Source organism: Bidens hawaiensis, unplaced genomic scaffold, assembly GCF_021521415.1.
Source record: "Bidens hawaiensis isolate Kalapana, Puna unplaced genomic scaffold, B.hawaiensis_p1.1 tig00033484_1, whole genome shotgun sequence".
In the NCBI taxonomy this organism is placed as follows: Eukaryota; Viridiplantae; Streptophyta; class Magnoliopsida; order Asterales; family Asteraceae; genus Bidens; species Bidens hawaiensis.
Window position 1 is genome coordinate 1 of NW_027495733.1, and position 21317 is coordinate 21317.

Consider the following 21317-nt stretch of genomic DNA (forward strand, 5'->3'; position numbering starts at 1 on the left):
TGTTTACATGGGACATGTGTGCACATCATATATATATATATCTCTACCCCCTCCTCCCAACACACACACATTATATATATACATATACACACACACGCATTTAAATTATTTTCTAATTAATATGAGCACTATTTTGAAGTTTTGTTTTCTATGATGTAAGGTCCTTATAACAAACCAAACTATGACCAAATCAAAGCTAAGATGAATGACAAATCGAGACTTAAAGATGGGACTTGAACTTGTGCAAACTAAATGTGGGAACTTGTTCCACATCGAAAAAGAGATGAAAATTTTAGTGGCTTATATATGGGAGTGCTCCTCTAGGATTACGATAAAGCCACACTTAAGTGGATTCGCAAAGGTATGCACCCTTACTCACACGTGAGCCGCATCATTGCTTTTAAAGGCGGGTTCAACTGTGGGGCTCGCATCTTTGCTTTTAAAGGCTGGTTCAGATGTGGTTCGAACTGTAACATCTTTAAACACAATAATAAGCATTAAAGATTTTACAATAACAAGCATTGAAGATTTTAGTAACTTGCAAGTTTGATACTGAAGCAATGTTCCTAGTCAACATCATTAAACACAATAAAAAGCATTGACGACATACAATGCCATTTAATTTCCGTTTAACTCTTCCAGATCTGTTACAAGCTAAGGTAACGTTTGGTAGGCATGAATGAGAGGCGAATGAAATGACTCATTGCGATAAAATGAAAAAAAGGATGTTTGGTTGGTCAACGAAATGGAATCAATGTTACAAACTAAAGTAGCGTTTAGTAGACATGAATGAAATGGGGAATATAATTACACTACTTGATTTTCACAGTTAGCACGTTAATTTATTTTGTATTTGATCCAACCCCTATATTTTATAATGTTATTAATTAATCTCAAGTTTCGTTTCATGTATTTATGTGACATTCGTCAATTTTGAACTTACTCGTAATTCACTTTACAATCTGATGTGGCCTAAAATATACATTAATAATATAAATATTTCCTATACTATAAGCGGTTTTTGAGTTCCTTTCAATAAAATATTAGTCTCATTTGGCTCATATTTAGATTTTATAAAGTTTCATGAGACCACGAGCTAAAATGGTGTAGTTAATAAACTTACAACCGACAAATGAAACTTTAACAAGTTTTATTTGTTATGATTTGTAAATTGTCATTAGAATTAACTTTATAAAAAAGGACTATTTACCTAGATAATAAATTTAGTGTTTGAAGTTAATAAAAAAAGAAAATAAAATATGTGGATTAAGTTTATGATATATCAATGTTCATGAGATCATTTAAAATAATTGATTCTAATTCAGTGCGACTCATTTGATGTTAATTTCTTAAACAGGTGTGTAAGTGGGTCATGAAGCAATCCCTTTCATAAGTATTAGAGCATCCACAACAACAAACCTCCACAAACCTCCACCTCAGTATAACATAGATTTCAAACTTTTTTCAAAAAACATCATTTTTTCCTACAACGATAAACCTTTACAAACCTCCACCTCACATTTCACATCATCACATACTTTTACAATTAATATAATTCAACTACTATAAAAATTTAATAAATTTATTTTATTTATTAAAGTACACAAATTTCCAGGTTTGCTTAACTTTCTTCAATACCATCTACCACTAACAACCTCTACATCAATAAAGTTTGCACTTCTCTTTGTTTTTTTCCACATAGCTTCAGACTTTGCCACATAAACATTGTTGTAGATGCTCTTAATATTACATGATCTGTTCAATTATATCTGAGTTAGAGGGCCCACTAAATTACGTGGACAACAATGTCAAAGAAAAAAACCCACTAATGGATTCTAAGAAAGCCCATCACGTGAACATTTGTGGGGGATTGAAATAAATAGAAGGGTTGAGATAATTAAAGGAGGGAGGAGCAAGGAGGTAAAAAAAACACACGGCGGGTTCGCACCTTTGGTGCGGCTACGGTGCACACGTGAGGTCAAGAAGAAATTGAAGACATAAAATATTAGTTTGGTTGGTGGCTACTCTTTATTTTCTTATTTATTTTTCAATGAACCATAATAAGATATATATTGTATTGGTTTCGTACTATATTATGAGTAGCTAAATATTTTACACTACCTAGGTTTTGGTTGATTACTATGTTATATTAATGGTTTGACGAACTATTATTTGATGTTGGTTGATTTAGTGTTATGGTAAAGTTTTTAATTGGTTTGGTCATGGTATTGTTGAGTAATTGAATTTAGTTTATTATTATAATAATTATTCCACTTGTGTTTAATATTTTTTTTTTGTGATTGTTAGATACATGATTAGGTTGTTTACTTTGTGTTTTCAACTTGTTTGCGGTTTATGGTCGAAATAACCGTATGAATAATTTATAAAAGTTTATTAGATTTTATTGTTCTATCATTAGAGAGTCCAGGAGGTGATTTAGTGTTGTGTCATCTTTGTCTTTTGCGGGTTTAGGTAATAATTGCACGGGAGTGAGTTATCCTAGGTCCCTTTGATTATTGTGATACAAGTTGTGTTCAAATTAATTATTAATACCCCCTTTATATTAATATATATTGTATTCGAAGAGACCGGGAGGTGATTTGGGTTTTGGGGTACCATAGTATTATTAGGTAAGGTGAGACCGGGAGGTGATCCAACCCTTTATCAATTGAGCTTCACATGTCATTAGAGTTCTAGGGTGTTGTTGGTGAGGCAGGGAGGCGATTCAGCGTACTTTAGTGGTCTTTAGTGCCATATTTTTAAGATATTGTTTTTCAACCAAGTCAAGTTCGTTAACTATTAATTTACTAGTATGATTCCATTACCTAGGTAGTCGTTTCTCGCATATTAGTAAAACCCAATTTATATAAAGTTTCGTTTTTAGTTTAATTTTTAATTAGTTAAGTATTATTAGTTTAAGTAATATAAAAAAACACAAAAAATCAATTAAATCAGTTTATTTAAGTTATTAATCAGAGTCTAGTTTAGGTGTCGCTAGTGTCATTTGAGTTCGATATCCGGACTTCATTAGGCTTTAATATAGTCGATAGGTACACTTGCCTGTCTAGTGGTCTAGCATTAGGAGAGTCTAGATTTATAAAATTAAAACTAGAGTGTCTAGGTTAGGTTAGGTTTTTAATAGACCGCGTTTCAGCACATCACAGTCATTTGATCATTTCTATGCAATTATAATTTACACCACCCTTGTAGTATTGCATGCTCGTATAAAACATTTATAATCAAGATCATCAATTCATGTACATATCCCATGCAATTTCACTTGAATTATTCTTGAACAATTATTATTATTATTACTATCATTTTCATCATCTTTTCATATGTTATTTAACTAATAAAACTAATGAATGTTTTAATTCAATAAATTGATTGAAAAGGTTAATCCTTCTGAAACCCCCTTAAGCTATTTTTAATTTGTGTTTTAATTATATTAAATATGATTTAATTTCTTAAACTCTATAAGCATAACCACTCTACAAATTCACTATAAAAAGAGGACTAATCCATCATTTTCACATCTCAATACATTTTTTTCTTAAGCTTGAAAGCACTAACAAATAAGTTTTACGATTCAAGCATTTTATATAGTTTATGGTTTGATTTTACGTTTAATGTTCATAATTTGTTCTTCATGATCATTATACTTTTGTAATAAAAATCTTATATTTGGTTTTAAGAATTATTATGATCATGGATGTTCAAGATAAAAACTATCAATTAAGCAACTTTAGATTAAATTTGTTGCAAATGGCTACTCCGCGTTTCTAAAACTTGCCATTTTAATACATTTTTCTAACACCGTTTGTGATAGATTTGGTGACTCACGAGGTTTCATCTTCAATTCACTATTCAATTTCACACAAATCCTTAAATCGAACCATGTTTTTATTTCTCACACCTGATTTTGATATGTTGTGCATATAGGGATTCTATGGTTTCGTTCAAGAATATGACCAGGTGCAAGTAAGCTATTTGCTCAAGCGTTCTGTTCGTTTATCCTTAAAATAGTGAACCTGAACATGCTCCATTCATGTTCGTTCTGGTCATTTACAGGCCTAACACAAAGAATATATAATCAACTTATTGGGACTGTCATTTTTATACTTCGGTCTTTGAGATCTACCTGTTTACTAATTCATGTTAATCACGTATTGATAATATTTGGTTCTTATCTTTTAATAGTCAAAATTGATTCAAAGTTAAATTGTTTTTCAATTGCAAACCGCAAAGTTAAAGTAGGATGTTATATGCGATACTAAAAAACTATTTGATTTAGGTTTTCATTTTCTTATAGTTGACTTTTTAAAGCCAAATGGTCCAAATGGAGCATATTCATATGTCAAATGACACTAAATGGCACAAACTATGTAAGGCCCCGAACCCGGTAGCCCTACTTTAGCGTCGGATTTACTCAAAAACACAGTTCTTACAAATCAGAGTTAATTAAAAACATTCGCGGAATATAAAAACTTTCATAAAACATTACAGCAATCCAAAACTTGCCTTAATTAAACATTTTTGTCTTTCAAAATAAACGTCAATTAACATTAAAACATCTTGAGTCTTCAGATGCCAGTCTCCTATTCGCCCACCATGTGCCCGCTCAAGCTAGCTGTCTCATTCTACTCACCTGCGTGCATACTAAAAGTCAGTTACGTTGAGTGAGTTCTAGTTAATCGGACGCCATACAATACATACACATACATACATATCCGAATATACATATCCATACTTAATCCGTTACCCTACTACCATACATACATACATATCTACAATCACTAACATCAGTCTACCGAGAGTACGTTCATAGTTCGCCGTCTATACCTGTACTCAAGATCGTAAACACGTAAAAGGTCCGCAGTCCTTACCTATGTTCACCAGTTATGGTACGTGCAAGGTCCGCAGTCCTTCCCTGTACCATCCTATATTGACAACACGTACAAGGTCCTCAGTCCTTCCCTATGTTGCAACCTAAACCATAGCACGTACGAAGTCCACAGTCTTCCTCTATGCTACCACAACACAAACATAGCACGTATAAGGTCCACAGTCCTTTCCTGTGCTGACGCCTATCTACATTACGTATAAGGTCCGCAATCCTTATCTACGTTGGCGTCTATCTCCTATAACACGTATAAGGCCCACCGTCCCTATCTACGTCTACATCTATCATCTACATCACGTATAAGGCCCGCAGTCCTTAACTACGCCATCACCAGCCGAGTCTAGGTCCAACAGAAGTTAGAGGGATTCGCCATCCTAACTTACTATGTCAAAACGTAGGACTCACATACTAGTAGTGTACCTTTATACACATACTTCACATATACAATAATTACATTATAGCATAAGAACACTCTAGGCGTTCTTTACATCATTCATTTAACAACCATACCCCTTGTCGATACGTGCAATATCCGAAGATCGTTCACGCCCGACAAGTGTTCATTTGTAATGTTCATGCATCTTCCATATATAATATTCGTACCTTTATTTATAACCTGACAGTACGCGCAATATCCGAATATCGTTCGCATACCGACAAGCAATCATTCATACCTATCACATATATCACATATGACATACACTTATCACTTAGGATAAATGTATTAACAACACATCGAGTATGCACACAGCCCCGAAAACATAACAAGGAATGGGGCTAGAAACTCACCTGAACTCTGCTTCTTTCTCCGATAGTTAATCCCTTCTTCAACTGTGCTCGGCTGACTGTATAAGTTACACGTATCAATACTCATCGGATCTAATCTAGTGGCCTAGTATTAGCTTACTTCTACTTAGCATTATTACGTTTTTTCCTTTATTTTAACATACATGCATTTTATCTCTTTAGGTCCTTACGATGTATGCCATCAAGTGTATACACGTATATGTATACATTTACAAGTCGCCAGGTATCCGGGTCTCAATATAAGCGAACTTAGATATATAAGCGAACCTAGATATAAGCGAACTTGTATATAAGCGAACTTATACATAAGCGAACTTAGACTTTAAGCGAACTTATATATTGAGCGAACTTATACATAAGCGAACTTATATATTGAGCGAACTTATATATGGCGAAGTTGCAGCAGAAGAACTTGATCAGCGAACTTAGATGAGGCGAACTTAACAACTCGCGAACTTGGATATTAAGGCGAAGTTACAGCAAGCAGCTACGGGTCCTTTCTCAACCCCCATAATCATCTTCGTTTTAATGTGTAACCCCTTGATATGATTTTAACCAACCTCGTGAACATTCCCATGATCGATTTCGGGTAAAACTCAGCCCGGAAAAGTATAAAGTTGGGACCTTTAAGCTAAAAACGTTCAATACTAGATCTAAGGTTTATTTTAAACGAGCCGTACATAGTCATGAGTTCGTTAAGTTCATTTTAATCTTCAAGTTTGCAACTTTACAATTTGTCTAGACCCGATCTATCATCCTACCAATTTTCATGTAAATCCGTTCATGAAAAGTAAACCTTTTTAACAAAAACGTACCTTTGAGGTTTTTGTTTAAAATCACTCGAGATGCTCAAAACCATATCAAACGAACTCCGATTTGAGTGATTCAAGCGGCCACGGAACCGTCTCGTCCCGATCTACAAACCCATCAGCTCAACTTCGCCTGAAACCGCCGCTACAGTCGCCGGAATAGTGAAACAGTGGCCGGAAATCCTCATTTTGAGCTGCTACGGTTTTTCTGATAAAAACCGTACTTCCCGACCTCTGATCGAAGATCTAATCGGTGTGAATCTTCATTTATATACCGTGAACACTCAGTTAAAATTTGGGACCGATCCGACGGCTAGATCTCCAGGAATCTTTGTGTCATTGCGGGTGGTTTTCTCAAAAACGGGAATTGAGTTAAGTGTGTGTTTTGATGGTGGAGGCTATGGTGTAGAGATGTATGAAAATGGAAGTGATTAAGGTTTTAAGGGGTATTTATACTCCCTTAAGCCCATGGACCTAAGGCTCATATTTTCTTTTTGGTCCAAAATTAACTCCATCTAATTAGCCTACTTATCCTTTCATCCTTATTATTTTATTACTTCTCTACTAAGTCAAGTAAACTTTTCCATCATAAATAAATAATATATTAAATATTATTTTTAGAAATTTCGGGATGTTACAAACTGTGAGCTGTTAATAAGGATGTTCCGTTTTGGACTACCTTTGTTAGTTTAAAAGGAAAAGCGACATGTTTAGTTAGAGACGCGTGACAGAGAAAAACTGTTTTATTTAGTGTAGGTCAAACATGCCTATTTAGTTTTAACTGTATAATTTATTTTCCTTTCTTCTCCTATTCAATCTTATAATTTCTTTTTCTTGTATTTTAAACCCAAGAATACAGTGTTAGCCTAGCTACACCCCAAAGTTATATTTAAGTTAACACTTAAGCACATCTTAAGCAAATACACTACACATAAATTAATAATAATAATAATATACAAAATAAATTATACTAATATATAATATATTTAAACAACTACATTGTAACCTATAGTCTCAAAACATTCATTAAAAAACAAATAAAAATGATATAACCAGTAAAACATAATTTATTTGTTAAATTCATGTAACATTTAATTTTAATACAAAAATCTTAAACACTATTCACAACACCGGTTGATCTACACATGAAGGTTTATGCTTAAGTTGAAACCTAAGTACATCATATCAGAAAACCCTACATATTTAAACAAAACCAAAATACAATGAAAACTTAAAATTATCAATACCTCAAAAATCATAAAAATAATTAATAACCTCACTATGGATAAGATGAAAAATGGACAAACAAAAACATCGCCTCAACTATAGAGAACAAAACAACATATGATCCAACTAACAAAAACAACAAACATTAACCCATTACGTATACTTGAAATTAAACTCCACCCCAACAATAAATTTAGCCCATCTCGTTAAAAAAAACTACATAATGACATTAAAAGCGACTCATGGTCCATATCGGTTAATTAAATTAATATAAAAAATTACATATCCAACTGAACACTTAAATAATGAAATGAATATAGAAAGTTATACATTCAAAATAATATTTCAAAAAAAAACTAAAGATAGATATATAAAAAAACCTAGTTTTCAATATTTGTTAGAAACTGGTTGCGAGTAGAGAAGAGAGAAACTGTAAGGATAGATATATAAAAAAATATTATTTAATAAAAATGAGAGAAAAATGTAGTTTTTTTGGGTAATTATAGAAATAAGATATGAGACAGGTTGAGAATGCTCTTATACAACCCATTAAAAAATAATGATCGGTAATAACCTATTAAACGTACTACTCTGCCAGTTGTAGCGACATTTGATGTCACCGACCCACCTTTTGAAGCTCCAATAAGTATAATACTCGTACTCGACATCAGTGTGTAGTGGCAGGGATGTGCGTGTTTGGTACCGGTACCAGGTTTTGAGTTTTCAGTATCGGCACGGTACCGGTATTTATTTCCTAAATTTTGAACAAAATACCGATACTTAACCAAACATTTCGTTACCAATATCGATTCAAATATTTTAAATTTTCGAGATCGATACCGGAGCTCTTCCTTATGTCTTATATGGTAACGAATCTAAACTAAACCAAATTAACAATGGCGGCGGCAGCATCATCATCATCTCCAATTTCTCTTATTATTCGAACAGCAATTGGATCAAGACTCCTTGTACTAACCCTAACTATTATCTGGAGATCAATCGTTAACCCATACGACACCTCAGCTTCAATTAACCCTAGTTGTCTAGCTTCCACCGGTACCAACACCACCGCCGCCGCCTTCCGGTTTCCTCGCATCGCCGGCGCAATCGAAAACGGCGTCGTGTGGGACAGCGTGTACTTCGTTGGAATAGCTGAATGTGGGTATGAGTATGAGCAGACTTATGCTTTCTTGCCTCTGCTTCCGTTTTGTATTTGGTTATTGTCTCAAACAGGTTAGTTTGTTTTAATTTTTAATTTTAATATTAGGGTTTTGAAGTGTAGTGCAATGTATGAGATCTTGTGCATTAAAGTTTGTTAATTTGTTACAAAACAGTAGAAATGGAAGGTGATAATGCCAATTGTTATTGTGCTTGTATATTATTTTCAGCATTTTGTCTCTTAGCTTTAGTCTGGTTAAACTTTGGAGTTTGGAGACATAAATAGGGGTTTGCACGGTTAGGTTCGGTTCAGTTATTAGCCTAAACTGAAACCGAAACCAAAACCGAAGTCTTCAGTTAATCTATTTTGTTAACCAATCGGTTTTTGGTTTGGTTGATTTCGTTTATTAAGCGAAACCACACTTGGGCTATAATTTATACTTAGAAATACATGAAATGGCGGTGTAAAAGCTAGATATGTATGAAAATATGAATGGTTTGGTTCGGTTTCGGTTAACCGAGAGTAAACAAATTTTCGGTTAACTGTTCGGCTGTTGCCTCTTCTGTAAGCATAAACAGTTAAGAGTTTATAATTGTTCATAGTTAAACTGCATTACAAGTTTTGGAGAGATAGTGCAGTCTTACACAGTTACACTCCATATATGCTGCTAAAGATGCATGATATGACTTTGGGATCAAATTCCTACTTATGAACTTCAAAACTAAGGTTGATTCTCGCCTTTTCGTGACATGATCAGTGACTGAACGTGGGCTTTTTACTCCCTCTAGTAAAATGAAACTATGAAAGACCAATGCTTTGACTTACGATGTATAACCTATAAGGCTATAATAATATGCTACATTTATATGAATTTTTGTTGAAGTTTTAACACTGTCGTTATTTTATTTGTAGTACTTGTTACAACTTATAAAAGTATTGCCGTATTGAGGTTTGTTGCAAAGAACAACTCTTCTCAAAGAAGTTTAGAACCCCTATTCTAAGCTGAATCTTAACCTGTTTGATATGCAAAGTCAGACCGGACCACTTCTCGGGCTCTCTTGTTTGGATCTTTTACAGTAGAATGGAGAGAATAGTAGTATAACGTTGTCTTGGTGTATAGATTTTTTTAGGAGTGTATAGGTACGTTTAAGGGGGTCAATGCTACTTTTTCGCGTCTCCTTGCTACCATAATTTACTCACCATTGTATGCCACTATCATTATTAGTAAGTTTGGTTTTTTGTTCGGATTATTGTAGCTACATTTTATAGTATTCGGAACAGTTATACCATACATGTCAAAAGCTGTGTAATTATCTAATTTGGACCTACAAATAAGTCTGCTATGAGTGAGATTCTACTGGTAGCTTGTTTTTCCATGTTAATTATGTAATGTAAGCTATGTGAAATTTGCAGTTTTTAAGCCGTTAATACCCCTTGTTGGACATAGAGCCGTGTTAGCATTGTCTGGATATTTTATTAGCAACATCTCATTTGTTTTTGCTGCACTGTTTCTTTACAGGTAATTGTTTTTAACTTTTAACCCTGCATCAAGCATCTTTTGTTTTGCATTTCTTTCCCTGATGGTTTTCTTGTTTTCTTTCCGGCTATAGACTTTCTCTAATTGTTCTAAAGAATCATGAAGCATCATTGAGAGCATCAATCTTATTTTGCTTCAATCCAGCATCTATATTCTATTCATCTATGTATGACCCTTTATCTTAACTTCTAATATTCAATTTTCAAAATAATACTTCCGATTGTGAATTTGTGATACAAAACCAGTATTTTGCTTTTGCAGTTACTCTGAGAGCTTGTATGCGTTATTATCTATAGGCGGTCTATACTTTCTACTGTCGGGTTCAAATAATTTAGCAGCAATCTGGTTTGCTTTCTCTGGTTGCGCAAGATCAAACGGGGTGCTAAATGCAGGGTATATCGGTTTTCAAACCATGCATCGCGCTTATAATGCTTTGTTTCTTCAAAAGAACACATTTGTAAGCTTGTTTCTTGATCTAGTTAATGTTTTTACATGCTTCTATATTTATGCAATTTATTATCATATCTATGCAGTTGACGTTTCGGGTTGTTATATCTGGAATTTTGCGTTGCCTGTTTGTATTCGTCCCGTTTGTTGCTTTTCAAGCGTACGGATACTACAATCTGTGTGATGGGCGCAATCCAGATAGGTTAAGACCTTGGTGTAAAGCTAAGATTCCTTTGCTTTACAATTTTATTCAAAGTCATTACTGGTACGTTAATGTTTTAAAACTTTTGATAATTACCGACTAGCATGGACACATCGTTTGTTAATAATCACTTTTGATGTCAGGGGCGTCGGTTTTCTAAAATACTTCCAGTTCAAACAGTTGCCAAATTTCCTTCTTGCATCACCAATACTCTCCATTGCAGTCTGCTCAATTATACACTATGTGAAGCTACATCCTGAGGTTTTCCTTTCACTCGGTTTTCAAGTTGACCCGAAAACTGATTCTTTCTCGGGTACACAAGCATATACAGCAAGTCAAGGTATACATCTAAAAGGACCAAAACATGAATTCTGCAAGTTAAGTAATATAAAGAGAATCTATTTTGATTATTGTTGTTTAAACTTTAAACAGAAGATCATCCTCTTAGAAGAAGAAAACAGAGCAAACAAGAAGTGCGCTCTATTGCACGCCCCATACATAACGTATCGATTGACAAATATTCGATTATCATCGTACCGTTTGTCCTACACTTAGGGTTTATGGTGGCCACAGGATTTTTTGTCATGCATGTTCAGGTCAAATCTAATGCTTTAAGTATATAATAATACATAAGACTGGTTATATAAAATATGTAATAATATAATGATAATCCATTACAGGTTGCTACAAGGTTTTTGTCATCAAGCCCACCAATATATTGGTTTGCTTCATATGTAATAATATCTCACAAGGGTTGGGGATACTTGATTTGGGGCTACTGTGCAGCTTACATCCTACTTGGCAGCCTGCTTTTTTCAAACTTCTACCCATTCACATAACAGTTAACAACTTGTAATATTATAAGAATCTTTAGCAAAGTTCAAATTTTGATGATTAAAAGATGATGAATATGTACATTATGTTACATACAACAAGATGATCAGACAGAAGGACCGGATCTAAGAACCTTTTCCAACTTTTCCGCCCTAGCATAATCACTTTCGTTAAGCGGGCCTGCTGGAAAAGGAGTGATCTCAACAACCAAATGTGGTGTCGGGAGTTCATCGAACAAAGCTCGTACATTGTTGCAGCATACGCTTTCTCCATGAGCGCTTTCTCTTCTGATTTGACAACCCTGCAAGGCATTTGACTTATTAGACTTACTGGATATGCTTGTTTAATCACATTTAGTTCATTAGCGTGCATTAGTGCATAAAAGCCAGTTGATAAATAACCTTGTGTGAGGTGGCGTCTCTGAAGGTATCGTCGTCTGAGAGTAAGGAAGCAATGGATTTTAGAAGCCGACGTCCTTCGATTTTTGAAGGGACTCTGTAATTTCGTCTAAGGGTACCCTTTGTCGTCGGGTGCCATTTGCTAACTAGTTTTCTTTTATCTGCTGCTTCTTTCTCTACCAGTATTAAAAACAAGATTTAGCTTTCTATAACATAATTAGATTTATTGTAACTAAAAACTATGGTTCAATTGAAATAATACAAATTCACCTCCCAACACCACCTCCCCTACCTACAGGACCACCGCAACACCACCCTCCCTACCTACCGGACCACCGTAGCACCTACCAGATCACCGCAGCAACACCTTCCCTACCTACCGGACCACCACAGAAACACCTTCTCTAATAACCGGACCACCGAAGCAACACCTCCTCTACGTAGTGGACCACCGCAGCACCACCTCCTCACGCCTTCTTCTGTTCTCACGCCTTCTTCTTCTTCTTCTTAGGTGACCTCGCCGAAAATCATTTAGATCTGGTGAACTCGCCGGAAATAACAAATAACTTATTTCCGGCAACAGTTCGGCAAGATAGGCAACCAACAGATCTGTGTTCTCCAGCGATTTAGCTTTCCTTAAACTCCAATTATTATTATTATTATTATTATTATTATTATTATTATTATTATTATTATTATTAACTTTCAGTATTAGTTATTATCATTATTATCATTATTATTATTGGGGAACACTTTCGGGCCCGTAGTTGTGCGTTTGTATGTGACTGGGTATTCTTTGACTCGCAATACGCGGTCTTACTTATTCACATTGGGTGTTTTATTGCTTGTGTGTGTGATTAGTTGCAATCATAGAGCGTAGGAACCATGATTATGACTTGAGACCATGTCCTGAATCGAGGGGTATAGGTAAGGGTAAAGATAGGGAGCATATATTGCGTCTGGCTTCTTGGAATGTAGGAACACTAAGTAGTAGGTTGCTCGAATTGGTGGATGTGCTTAAAAGACGTAAGGTGCAGATAGCGTGCCTTCAAGAGACTAGGTGGAAAGGACATAGAGGAGCCGAGTGTAATGGGTATAAGTTATGGTACTCGGGGTCTGATGGAGCTAGGAATGGAGTGGGGTTTCTAGTGGCTAACGAACTACACACTAGTGTGGTGGAGGTGATAAAACATAATGACAAGATTATGGTGTTGAGATTAGTACTAGGAGAGGAGGTAGTGGCAATAGTTTGCGCCTACGCGCCTCATGTAAGATTAGAGGATCAGGAAAAGAGAGAATTTTGGGATTGCCTAGATGCAGTGGTAGGGGGAATACCTAGGGGTGAGAGAATTTGTATAGGAGGTGATTTTAATGGACACATCGGTAAGGTTAACGATGGTTTTCAAGCAGTATATGGGGGTTCTGGATTTGGTGATAGGAATGAGACCGGCACAGATCTCCTAGAGTTTGCGGTGGCTCACGACCTAGGTATTATAAATTCGTACTTTAAGAAAATAGATTCACATTTGATCACTTTTAGCAGTGGCGGGCGAAACACTCAAATCGACTACCTTCTGATGAGGAAAGGAGACCGACTTTGGTGGAAGGACTGCAAAGTCATTCCCGAGGAGACGGTTGTGTCTCAACATCGTCTGCTGGTGGCGGATATAGGCTTCAGAAATAGGCTGATTGTCCGACATAAGAAATGCACACCGAGAATTCGATGGGGAATTTTGAAGGACGAAAATCTAACACTGTTTAAGGATAAACTCATGTTGCAGACAGTGGCTCGACCAACTGGGGACTCAACGCAAATATGGGAAGCTATGGCGTCAAAGATTATTCAAGTAGCAAAGGAGACCCTCGGAGTCACAACAGGAAAGGCAGGTGGCCGTAAGGAGTCTTGGTGGTGGAATGAGGTAGTACAAAACAAGATAAGGGACAAACAAAGAAGTTTTAGGGAGCTTTTGAGGTGCACACAAGAGGAGGAGCAAGTGGAATTGAGGGAGGCCTACAAAACAGCCAAGAGAGAGGCGAAGAAGGCGGTGTCGGAAGCAAAGAACACGGCCTATAAACGAATGTATGAACGTCTAGAAACAAAAGAGGGGGAACATGCTATGTTTAAGATTGCAAAAGCCAAGGAGCGCAGAAGGCAAGACCTAGGGCCTGTGAAGTTTATAAAGGGCACAGAGGGACATGTTCTAGTTAAGGAGCAAGAAATCAAGCTAAGATGGCAAACCTACTTCCATAACCTTTTTAACAATGGGAGAGCTTACCAAGAAGAAGATGACAACACAACCTTTCAACGACAACAACCGAATAACTGCTACTGCCGACGGATCACACGGGAAGAGGTGTAGACCGCACTTAGAAGGATGGGAAGGGCTAAAGCGGTTGGCCCAGACAAAATACCCATCGAGGTGTGGAAGGGTCTGGGAGAAGAAGGAATAATGTGGTTAACTACTTTGTTCAATATTATACTAGAATCTGGTAAGATGCCAGACCAGTGGAGGAGCAGCGTCGTAGTTCGTAGTTCCTATCTATAAGAACAAAGGAGACGCCCAGTGTTGTAGCAACTACCGAGGAATCAAACCACTAAGCCATACTATGAAGCTATGGGAAAGAGTGATTGAGGTTAGACTTAGACGGGAAACTCAGGTTACGGTGAACCAATTTGGCTTCATGCCGGGCCGTTTCACCACAAAGGCAATACACATATTAAGAAGATTGATGGAATAGTATAGGGAGAAGAAGCGTGACCTTCATATGGTGTTTATCGACCTAGAAAAGGCGTACGACAGTGTGCCACGCCAAGTGCTCTGGGAATGCCTAGAGGGTAGAGGGGTCCCGAGGAAATATATACAGATATGTATACCAGGAGTGCAACAAGTGTCCGTGCGCCCGTGGGGGATACTGATTTCTTCCCGGTGGAGGTAGGCCTACACCAGGGGTCAGCGCTGAGTCAGTTTCTTTTTGCAGTAGTCTTAGATGAGTTATCAAAGTCGATCCAAGAGACAATCCCATGGTGCATGATGTTCGCAGACGATATAGTGTTAGTTGCTGATAGAAAACAAGATCTAAACATGAGGCTAGAGGAATGACGAACAACCCTAGAGACAAAAGGTTTAAAGATTAGTCGCTCTAAGACAGAGTACTTACACTGTGACTTTGGTGGGGTAATTGACAATGAGGATATCAAGATCACCATTGACGGGCAAGTGGTCCCGCAGGTAACGACGTTCAAGTATTTAGGATCAGTTGTTCAGAGTGATGGGGAATTAGACAGTGATGTGGCCCATCGAGTCCAGGTAGGATGGTGTAGGTGGAGAGCAGCCACAGGCATATTGTGTGACAAGAGATTCTCATCTAAACTAAAGGGAAAATTTTACAGGGTGGCTGTCAGACCCGCAATGTTATATGGAACAGAATGTTGGGCCATCAAGAAGACACAAGCACGGAAAATGGAGGTAGCAGAGATGAGAATGCTACGCTGGATGTGTGGACACACAAGGTTAGACCGAATAAGAATCGGTGTGTTCCGGGAGAGATTAGAGGTAGCTAACATATCCGACAAGATAAGAGAGTGGAGACTCAGATGGTTTGGTCATGTGAAGAGAAGACAGACGACGAACCCTGTTAGAATCGTAGAAAACATTACTATAGAGGGGAGGATGGGTAGAGGCCGACCTAGATTGACTTGGGATGAGAGGATTAGGCAGGATCTGGTAGACCTAAACCTTTCAGGAGACATGGTTGAGGATAGGAGTTCTTGGAGACGTAGAATTAAAGCTAAGGATTTTTAGGGCGATATGAATTATTAAAGGAGCTACTGTTTACCTTATCTTGGTCGCACACCATTATGCTATTTTAATGTCATATATTATATAGTTTTATTTATTAGTAGTTCTAATTTTATTCCGGGCTATTACTAATTATATTATTGTTAAACTTTAATTTCCTCCTATATCCCCTCAAACATATTTTTTTAGAGCCGAGGGTCTCCCTGGAAGCCACCTCTCTACCCCATCTGGATAGAGGTACAGTGTGCCTACATCCCACCCTCCCCAGACCCTACTTATAGCTTGCTATGGGTGGGACCCCAATAGGTATGATTGATTGATTAATTGTAACTAAAAACTATAACAGATTACATGGCATTTGTAAATTGTAATTATACAAACCTGGGTTTTGTTTGAACTTTTCAAACCATTTGGAGAAACCCAAATCATCACCTTCAGTCTCAAGCCCTACAAAATCATCAACAAATTCATAATAATAATAATAATAATAATAATAATAATAATAATAATAATAAAACTAGGGTTTTTAATGGGATAAAATGATGCATTATAGTTCTAAAAAATCAAACATTAAATCAAGATCAAATAAGCAATACAGCAAAATCTATGTTTGTATGTACTAAGTGTTATGCATCATCTAAAATAATAATAATAATAATAATAATAATAATAAATAAAAAGACAGGATGAGGAACCTATTGTGGATGACACTGAGAGTGGATTAGAAGGAGATCCAGCCAAGCCAGCTTTCAACAAAGCATAAAATATACAAACTCTTCCAGCCCACAAAACAGGTGCCTCAATCAATGAACATTTGATGCTTGATCTTTCAATCCCAGATGAAAGTCTCCAAACTGATGAACAACCCTTGATTTTTTTACCAAAAAATGGCAACCCAGATGAAGGATAAAGGGTTTTGGGCAGAAGTGAACAACTTGTAGTGAGTTGGTGAGTCTTGAGAGTGAAGATGTGAGCAGAAGTAGGAGTGTTTAGAAGCAATTTGTTGGATATCTTAAAGAGGAATCTTGGTTTGATTTAAGTGTTGAATTTTGATGATATCATGTAGTGACAAGATTTAAGGTATCTTTTGGGTGCCTACTAGTTATATGTTTGTCATGTTTCACCCTCTTATTCTATTTTGTTATACATTAAACACCATCTTCTAACAAGATTATAGGTATTCTTAATTTCTTATATGATAATAGTGATTTATTATTATTATTATTATTATTATTATTATTATTATTATTATTATATCAAAAATATATAAACCGATGGAACTTCTAAGGGTGAAAATGAGTTGAATTGCTTCGAGGTACTCGAGATTTGATCAATAGAAAGCTCGATATGAGCTAAGCATTTTCAAGCTCGAGTAGAGCTTGAGTCTCAAATAAAACGCGTTTAGTTATCGAGTCCGAGCTCAATCCTTAACGAGCATACGTATTTTTAGGTTTTACTTCTTTTGAGCTTCTATGTATTTATTTCACACTGCATAGTCGAGCTTGAGCCGAGCTATGGCTTCTTTAAGGTACTACATTGGTTCAAGCGGAGCTTAGGCTCATTTAAGGAACTACACGGGTTCATGCTGAGTATAGGCTTGTTTAAGATTTTCTCAAAATATATAAACATAATTAAAAAAATTATATAAATTAATTAATAAATAATAAACAAGCAAAACTCGATCATTAGAAAACGACTACGAGCCGAGCTCGATCTTTTGAAAAAGATTCTGGAGCGATCGGAGCTCGAGCCTAGTGAAGCTTGGCTCAACTCGTTTACACCAACTTCTAGTATGTTTCAAAAATTAAAAAGTGTAGATGAACGATTAAACTTTATAAACCTTTTTAACATAGCCACTTCTATAATCTGAAAATATAAAATACATTATGGATTCTGGAATGATTATTAATTATTGGTAGAAGATCTAGGATTATTACTTTTGCTAAAACAAATAATGTGGGTGTCATTATTACAAAAGATGTAGGGCTTAAGTGTCGGTTTGTAAATTATAAGGGATGTAATTTGAACATATATCAAAGTTAAGGGGTATTGACTACCTAGCTTTCTACATTCAATGATACAAGTGAAACTAGATATTTACGACGTCGTTGCATAATCAGATAATCTTATCCGTTCGTGGTAGGGCCAGATGAGACACACACATGACACGAAAGAAAGATACAACAAAAGAAATAAAAGTTTTTATAATATTTTTAAAATTTAAATGAAAATTTCGAATGTCGCATTGTTTACACTATTAAACAAATCAGTGTTTACACTATTAAACAAATCAGTGTTATTGACATTTGTTTACTGTTTATAATGGCAATGATTATTCACGCACACCCTGTAAAGGGTGTATGAATAACACATCCCGTTTTTAATATCAACGAAAACATATCAAAAATGGTAAATCAAAATCTTATTATCAACCACAAATGTTTATCTAAAACGTTGTGTCAAGAAAGCAAATAATACAAACAAAAACAAGATGAAACAATAAGAACGGGCTTCAAATCCTCAAATTGATGATCTGATATAGGGAATTATAACTAGAAATACAAAGAACAAACAAAATCATTGATACAACGGAACCTCACGTAGATAAAGATGAAAGATCTCTAAAAGTTGGAGAAAAATCAGATTATGAAACCGAGCACATGGAGATTGATAGCGGCAAGCGAGATCACAATCATCTGATGTGGAGAAGAATCCTTGTCGAACAGAATGCGAGAACTCCATTAACGCACATAAAACCCGTCCCCTAACTGAGATGCTCTCTTTTCATTTAATACGCCCGAGCACAAGTTTAAGCCCAACTCATGCACTGCATTTTTGAGTTTTTTATTTAAGGGATTGGAAAAGAAAAGATAAGAAAAATTTTCTTTTTTCATTCTTGAGTTTTTTCATTAAAAGAAAAGAAATAGAATGGAAAGAAAAGTTAAACCTTTTTTCCTTCAAAACTTTCCTGCCAAATATGGTCGGATTGTGAAGGAAAATTTATATCTCATTACCATATTACCAATTTACCCTATTTTAATTATTTTTTTCATGTTGCCATGAGGACATAATTGTAAAGTTATAAATTTTTTTTCCTATCTTTTCCTTCCAATCTAACTCAAGAATGTAATAAACACTTTATTTTCTTTTCTTTCATTTAACTCGAGAATATCTTTTAAGTATATAATTTCTTTTCATTTCTTCTCTATCCAATCTTATCATTTTTTTTCCTTGTATTTTAAACCCGAGAACGCAGTGATGAATTCAGCACCGCACTAGCTTACATGCTCATCACCAACTGCAGCAAGCACAAGCCCAAACTTATCTTTAATCCAAATTATGTTTTAAGTCCATATCGATCTTAGCCAAATCCAACATACAAAAACAAACACAATTATATTAGAAATTTAGAACTAATATTATTATTAACAACTAAACGTTTGAATACTAACAATTAAACCTAATAGCCTCATTAATAGTTTTGAAAATTATTGCTATTAAATTAGAATATCCGTATGCAACCTAATAAATCTATATTGTAGCACGTTGACAATATTTTCCTATTATGCTGTGGCATCTTGCCCATTCGACTGTTATATGCTTATATGGTCTAGATGTTAATAATGGTTTGCACATCACTTGCAAACCATGCCATATTGTAACGAGTTGTTTGTCAACCCGAGTTAACTTATATAAGAATTTGATGAGTTTTACTAGAAGAGAGAACATCATGATAGTTATAAGAAAATACACTTAAATATAACCTTATGAGCTATAGTTGCAAAACTAATTAATAAACTTGATTTGTGGTTGTAATCCTAAAGTAACTGTTAATAAAATGAAATTAATAAAGAATTTATGAACCTTATTTTTTTTCCTTGAAAAGCTAGATTTTATAAAGCTAGCTAACAAGATTTAAGATGGGAACAAGTGATCCGTTACACATGGGCGGATCCAATACGGGTTCCCCGGGTTCACGGGAACCCATTGATTTTCAAAATTTACGTCAAAATGATATATAAAAAGTTCTAGTTAACCCATAAGAGTTATGGAAGTGAACACATATCAAAAGGTCTATGGTCTAGTGGTGTACTCATTATTCTTAAAACTTTTAAAAACTTTAGGTCTCAAGTTCTAGTCTTTTTAACAATGATATTCTCTTTTTTTTTTAAATCTCGTTGTGTTATTAGTTGTGATTTTAAATAGCTAAACCAGTAACGTTTTTGCTTTCGGTTACTTCTAGACTTATTCACACAATATGCCTTCACAACACATTAATTGTAATTTTTTTTGTTTTTAATGACCTTTTAGTTTTATTACCTGTTTTTAAAACTAACATATTGTTTTATTATGACATCGAATTATTAAATATTCTCCGACTCGACCCGACCGGCCCGTAAAAGTTCACATTTAGTTGTACGAATTTGAACACCAAAAAAGATGACCCTATAAGAAAAACATCCTGGATCCGTAGTCTCAGGTTATGAGTAGGAACATGATTCAGTTTCACTAACACTTGCCAAGCCAATAACCATCCTAAAATTCTAAGGGTTCCAAATAGTCAGCCTATCTCCATCTGAAAGAATCTTCCGGTCCATAGAATTCCTATCTCTATCGGATTCCATTCCAAAAGTCACGCTTATCAACCACACGAACCTTTTGGAGCATACTAAGCAACCCATGTAGTCGAGCCATTACATGATCTCATTGACTATCCCGTCGCCACCTCCACGACCAACCATCCTGCGTAGCCAAGCCCCAGATCCGCCCCTGCTTGGGTGGGTGTCACGCTTTTAGAGTTTTAGATTCGAAGCTACATCAAAATCTTGTTTTATTGCATAGTAAAGTACTATGAGTGAGACAATAATCGCGTGTTAACATTTATTAGATACAACTATTCACCATTATCATAGAAACCTACCATTTTAGTTTCATTTGGGTGTGCTTACCATTTAAACATACTTAAATTGTTAAGTAAGTAGAGTTTGTTCAATGATCACATTTATTAGTATCTATTCAAGATATGTCATATTTAGTTGCATGGATCCTCTAATGTTCATCAATACATGATGTGATTCGAGAGTGAGGGTGTCATGCTTTTAGATTCGTAGCCACAACATAAACTTGATTTATTACATAGTGAATTACCAAGGAGAGGCAATAACCATGCGTAACATTTATGCAATGCTTATTT

At 35.5% G+C, this 21317-nt stretch overlaps 2 protein-coding genes across 2 annotated transcripts; one reads left to right on the forward strand and one right to left on the reverse strand.

The window, feature by feature from the left end:
- Nucleotides 1-8642: 8642 nt before the first annotated feature.
- LOC143584881 (uncharacterized) lies at nt 8643-12063 on the forward strand. The gene is made up of 8 exons (XM_077066813.1): nt 8643-8979; nt 10319-10424; nt 10516-10608; nt 10704-10899; nt 10976-11154; nt 11235-11431; nt 11524-11687; nt 11772-12063. Exons 1-8 carry the CDS (start codon nt 8643-8645, stop codon nt 11928-11930), a joined length of 1431 nt encoding a protein of 476 aa, XP_076922928.1. The 3' UTR covers nt 11931-12063.
- LOC143584885 (uncharacterized) lies at nt 12032-17158 on the reverse strand (the record flags this gene model as incomplete). The annotated part of the gene is made up of 4 exons (XM_077066816.1): nt 12032-12226; nt 12327-12499; nt 16505-16570; nt 16819-17158. Coding segments are annotated over 4 exons (774 nt in total), but the record flags the coding sequence as incomplete, so codon positions are not given.
- Between the last annotated feature and the right edge of the window lie 4159 nt (nt 17159-21317).